At 34.8% G+C, this 5,964-nt stretch overlaps 1 protein-coding gene across 1 annotated transcript; it reads right to left on the reverse strand.

The window, feature by feature from the left end:
• Window positions 1-924: 924 nt before the first annotated feature.
• Window positions 925-4,025, reverse strand: LOC108753083 (cell division control protein 6 homolog). Its single transcript, XM_018494427.1, has 5 exons — window positions 3,827-4,025; window positions 3,278-3,660; window positions 1,733-2,689; window positions 1,360-1,571; window positions 925-1,168 (listed from the first exon to the last, which is right to left on the reverse strand). The coding sequence occupies exons 2-5, from the start codon at window positions 3,555-3,557 to the stop codon at window positions 935-937; spliced, it is 1,683 nt and encodes a 560-aa protein (XP_018349929.1). The 5' UTR covers window positions 3,558-3,660; window positions 3,827-4,025; the 3' UTR covers window positions 925-934.
• Between the last annotated feature and the right edge of the window lie 1,939 nt (window positions 4,026-5,964).

The raw sequence follows: 5,964 nt of genomic DNA on the forward strand, positions 1-5,964 counted from the left end.
TCACGAATGTTCCAATGGAGATAGCGGTCGACTGTGTTAATGAACAAGGGATTCCATTTCCAGAGATTGCCCTCTTCCAGGGAGGAGTTTTTGGGAGCGATAAAGTTTATTCTCGATTCCATATTTTTTTCATTTAACAATATAATTTATAAGCAAAGCTTCGGCACTTCCATGGGCTCTCCTCTATCTCCTATAATAGCGGACTTGGTGATAAGGAGGCTTGAGACAGTGTCCTTGATGTCGTTGGACTTAGATGTATTGTATTTGCAAATATAATAATATAATTCATGTGTTTCATTAATTATTAAAAAATGTTTATCTAATAAAATTTAATTACAATATTGATTTTTTAATTCTTTTTTCCTTCTTAAAGAATTGGTCATCTTACTTTAGAAATACATCTAAAATCTAAAACCCAGAATTAATCATCAATGTAATTCCTTTTTATCTTTTTACTATTCTATAAATATATTTTACTATATATATAAATAAATTTTGTCAAATATAAAAATAATGGAAAAACACTGGCGAAAGAACTAGACTTCGATTTATTTAATATACACATAAATATGCTTATACTTAAACGTTACATTTGCAATTATCAAAAATATATCTTTCATCTTACTTTACCAAACGTCTCATGTACATTCTGTATAAATTTTAAGATTCAACACTGTATAAAATGCACAGTATGTAAAATACAATCAATCTCATGCGATATAATAACAATGTCCAAATTAACATTAACGCTAACGTTAAAATTTGTCTCTTAAAAGAGTGATGTATAGAAAAATGATGCTTCGATGACAATATAAAAGTCAATTGGTAACAAACCCAAGATACGTTAAAGTATATACACATACAAAATATAAAAGGATCTATAAAATAAATTAGGTGCAACAAAACGATATAACATTAAATTTCCCTAATTATTCTACAAACAATTTGCGTCATTAATTATGTCAGCCATCATCTGCTTGTCCTGCAAAGCTGCATCCAACTCCTCTTGATCCCACTGCAGGTTCACTTTGCACAAACGTGCCTCTTTCTTGCCGACAACTCGCAAAATACCCCTGGTCTCTATCAGTGAACACATGTTTACAAAGTCGGAAGTATCGACAGCGGATATGTTACGCTTCTTGCAAACATTTCTGTACACCTCATACAACTGTAAGGAATAAAACATCGTTTAAACAAAATAATACAGTATAATTTAAATTCTTTATACAATTATAAATTTAACAGAAATTTAATGAATCAAATTAAATTATTAATTTTATATTTAAATATAATTATTATAATTTTATATTTAAATATTTAATTATGATGATATATAATGTGTGACTTTAATGAGCTTACTCTTCCGATAGTAATGTCCTTATTCTTCCCTTTATTAAGGATAAGTAATAGAGAGCAAATTAACAACTTTTGTTGAAGAGGAAATGTATCCTGTTCGTTACTAAGATTCTGTATGCCTCCATAGACTCCATTCAGAACTGTTACCACTTCCTTCAAGTCAACGGACTTTTCTACTGCCTCAGTTTCCTTCTTTGAGAGCTCTATATTTGTATCTAGATTAAAAATAAAAAATTATATTTTCTACATTTTCCATTATTCTTTATTTATATTAATTATCAATTATCCATTTTCACACATTCATATAATTTTCATTAATATCATTTTTTATTGATATTACATTATCCTAATATCGTGTCGCTTAAATATTAATTACCGTTATCATTCGTCGGACGCAGCACCTGCGCCACTTGATGCGATGAAGCCAGTTCGATCACTCTCCTGCTGATATCCAAGGCTTTCCTGATATCCCCAGAAATCGCAGCTACCTTACTCGCGAGGAATTGTATCGCAGGCGGAGTAAAAACGTTGGTCGCATTCGCCTCATTCAGTCTTGTAGATATTATGTCAAATATCTGTTGCTTGGAGTATGGGGCAAAGTGCATCAACACCGGCTTCAATTCGCATCTGGCTTGCAGTCTAGGTAATATTCTGTCAGTCAGGTCCAGGGAATTGGCGATCCCGATGAGAATCAGCTTGGAATTCGGTTTGGAAGGCCATTCGAATATGGAATACAGCACAGACTGCTTTTTGCTCTCCAACTGATCTATCTCATCCAGCACCAGAAGTAGCGTCTTGTGTTTAGATACTAAATATTTTTCTATAATAGCTTTACTGTTCTTTCCCGACTTTGTCATGCCGGGTATGGACAGTTCCTGAATTATTTTAGCATAAATGGCAGTCGCGGACTTCATGCTGGTACAATTAATGTAGACCACCTTGAATTTCGATTTTACATCCGACTGTTGCATGATCTTGAACAGACACGCGGTTTTACCAGTGCCCGGAGGGCCAGAAATATACAGAGAGCCCGCTGTTTCTTGATCCAGATGTTCAAGAAGATATGTCTGCAATTTAGTTAATTCCTCTTCTCTACCGGGTAAGTTATCCGTTATGGAACCGTGCAATGATTTACGCGCGTTCTGATATTTGTTGAATCCTATTGGCTTAAAAATTAACTCATCCTTTTCTTCGAGGAGACAAGAGTCAAATAATTGCTTGGGAGCTAATCTACCCTCTTTCTTAGGGGACAGAATTAATCTATTGAGAAGAGTAGACGGCGTCAAGGAAGACTCCTTATCCCTTCTCTGCTTTGGTGGGCTAGGAGTGTGTTCTGAAATAAAACATAATTCATAATTTGGCAACAAACTTATGCAAAATATAAATGTCCACACTATAATTACTATGTATAAAGCAAAATTACATTTCATAATTATCACAAGTCGCGAAAAAGGCACAACTGTGAAACAATCTGCTTACAATAATTTTGTTATTATTAATTCAGAGCTGATGTGAGCCTATTAAACCTACTGCAATGATTATTTCGATAACAAAGATTCTTATAAGTAAAAACAATTCAGATGTCATTTTTATCAACAATTCTGTAATCAAAATTATTATTAATCAACATATATTAAATGGATCTCATAAATCCAGTATTTTTTATCTGTTTGCAATATGAAAAAGAGGAAAGATGACTCAAAAAATTCAGTTAAACAGAACAACCTTAGTAACTATATTACAGACTAACTTTTCTTTTAGAAGACAGACACAGCCAACACAAGTATCATTCTTTCTTTATTATTCTTTAAATGCCAAGAAGATAAAATAATGTTTGTGTCTTCTAAAAGGAAAACAGCCTTTGGCATTAGCTTTAGAGGATTAAATAAAGTAAGAAATAATGTCTCCTGTATAAATTTACCATTCAAATCATCACACTTTCGTCGCCTTGGCGTATGGCCTGTATTCTCAATCCTTGTTTCCCTCGTTATCTTGTGCCTCTCCTTTGTATTCTCAATATCAGAATCGGACTCAGACTCACTGCTGGTCAAAGTGACAATTTTCTTAACGGTTGGGATGTACCTTGATGGCGTGTCCTTTGCCGTCGCGTTTGTGAAATCCTCCTTGATTTCCTCCTTGCGACCATAAAAATTAGATTTCTTCCGTATGGGAAAAGAAATGGTAGTCTGCTTGCCCGACATCGTTTTCACCAATAATTCCTTAATGAAAACTGTCACCAAGCACAGAAAGGGATGTAATGCAAAGTCGATAAACCCTTCTTTTTTTCGATGAATGCTTCTGACTCTAAAAAGGTACGCAGTACAATTACACGTGGAGACTTTGTTGTAGATATATAATTTTTGTAATAAAGTCAAATATGTTCTCATTATTTCGAATTGAATTTTTAGTTAACTCCACAGACAGTCAACAAACGGGAGATTCAATGAGATTTAATATAATTTATACGCACCCTCTTGGGATTTTCTGCCTTCCGTGGCAACGTCCTCGTAAACCACGAGAGCAACGACTTGGTCGCGTGAGTCACTGCTACGTTGAAGTTATCGAAAGTTTCTGAAATATTCGTTAGCAAATCGTTGGAGGATTTGCCGACGTCAGCGATTAACACGTTAACGAGCGATTGTCCGCCGAACTCACGACGAATCACGTCACTTATCAAGCGACAAACATATCCCGCGCACCTCAGCTGTGACTGCAGTTTTGGCGGGATGGGCTTTAAACGGGCGGGAAAACAGATGCGGAACGCGGAACCGGCGGAACACGCTGCCTGTCGGTCCGGAACAAACGTTCCAACACGGCGGAACGTGAAAGTGGGGAGCACAAGAGAAAATAAAATAAAACGACAATTTCATTATGACTAGACACTCTCTCCTTCAATTTTCCTATACTTTTGTGTATTTTTATACGCAGAATTTATTCTGAGAAGGAAAATAGTCGCTCAAATTCTTTTTAATTCTAAAGTTTCTTGATGTCGGTAATTAATTATAATCTACAAAGAATTAAAAAAATATGAATTTTGAATCACAAAACATTTTTTGCTATAATTTAAGTTACATGGGAAAATAATTTGTGTTTCTAATTAATTAAAGCAAAGGATATGTGAATAACAATGACAAATTATCATTAAATTATCATTTTCTAACTTATCGATTTTCATCAAGCTCTTTTCTTGTTCCTGTTTATAGAATCAATCATGGTTTTCGATATTTTTTTGTTCCATATTTTTACATCGCATATAAAATACACGTCAAATTTTAGAATTTGACGAATATAAGAGTACGTTTCCACTGAGCGCGTCGTCCGTTCGCGTCATGAATGATGCCTGTTCTACAATAGAGTCATAAGTGTTAAGCTGTAAGAAATTAACCAATCATAGTCGATTATTCTTCTCACATTTAACTGTAATTGGCCAATTTCTTACGGCTTACGACTTGCGACCCTATTAGGGGCATCCAGAAGCACGATTGCTCACTGAGCGCTCAGTGAGCTCTTCCATTTGATTGGCATATTCCATTAGATTTAAAAATATAGACCAAACATGTAAAAGATCTCATTGAGCTCTCGGTGAGCAGTCGTGTTTCTGGATGCAGCCATTAGAACAGATCACTTAGGGCCACTTTCACTAAACTTCGATTAACTTAACAGGCTTAGTAACTTAGTATTACAAATCTATATTTATAACTTCTCTCTTTGCATTTTTTCTCCGACATCAGCTTCAGTTGAAATACTGCAAAGTTATTAGGCCTGTTAAGTTAATCGGAGCTTGGCGAAAGTGACCCTTAACTAATCAAAATATCTCATTTTATTATATCATTTGACGCGCAACTCTTTAGGCCGGAATCAGATTATGCATTAAAGAATGAGATTGAAAATTGAAAGATTGAAGTTTGACCAATCAGAACAAAAGGAGTCAAAACTTCTTTGTCCTCATTGGTGAAATTTCAATCTTTAATCTTTAATCTCATTCTTCAATGCGTAATCTGATTCCGGCCTTACGTAATGCATTGTAATTTTACTCGACACTCTAGAGATAAAAGATTCTAGAGACAAATTGACCGAATTGTTAATGATAATCGAGTTTCTACACAGATTGGTTCTCGAAAATTTGTTGTGTTTGCCAATTTGTATTAGTTATAATCCAACCAAAGAAAGAATTTATTTAAAAGTTTATGATAATTCTCATAAAGTTGAAGTAGGTTTCATGATCATAACAAGTGGAGCTCCTGTATCAAATGTTCCCAGTTCCCATGAGTTGGTCTCGTTTTAAGTATGGGACACTCCCAGAATCGGTAAAAACTTTCGATTTTTCTTTTCCATAAGTTTCATTTGTCCATGCAATAGTATCATGTCAAAAATTTTCATTCGCAAATGTTGTCGATGATTCTAGGCCTCCAAGATTCTAGATTACGTGCTCGTTCATACATTGCGTTACAGTAACACGTTTAGTGTGAATTAGTGTGAAGTACAACGCTATTCTTGAACTTCTTTCGTGTCGCGTTGCATCGCATCACGCGCTCAGTGGAAACGTACCCTTAGGGGCGCGAAGTGACATTCTCTGAAGAAGTATAAACAAATTATATTAACACAGGA

Source organism: Trachymyrmex septentrionalis, unplaced genomic scaffold (genome assembly GCF_001594115.1).
Source record: "Trachymyrmex septentrionalis isolate Tsep2-gDNA-1 unplaced genomic scaffold, Tsep1.0 scaffold641, whole genome shotgun sequence".
Classification (NCBI taxonomy): Eukaryota; Metazoa; Arthropoda; class Insecta; order Hymenoptera; family Formicidae; genus Trachymyrmex; species Trachymyrmex septentrionalis.

Bases quoted from the DNA above. Each gene is read 5' to 3' on its own strand.
- LOC108753083 (XM_018494427.1), bottom strand. From the start codon at position 3,557: ATGTCGGGCAAGCAGACTACCATTTCTTTTCCCATACGGAAGAAATCT. The intron at 2,690-3,277 runs GTAAATTTATAC...GTTTTATTTCAG, and splicing joins AAAGTGTGATGATTTGAATG to AACACACTCCTAGCCCACCA. The intron at 1,572-1,732 runs GTAATTAATATT...TTTTTAATCTAG, and splicing joins GCGTCCGACGAATGATAACG to ATACAAATATAGAGCTCTCA.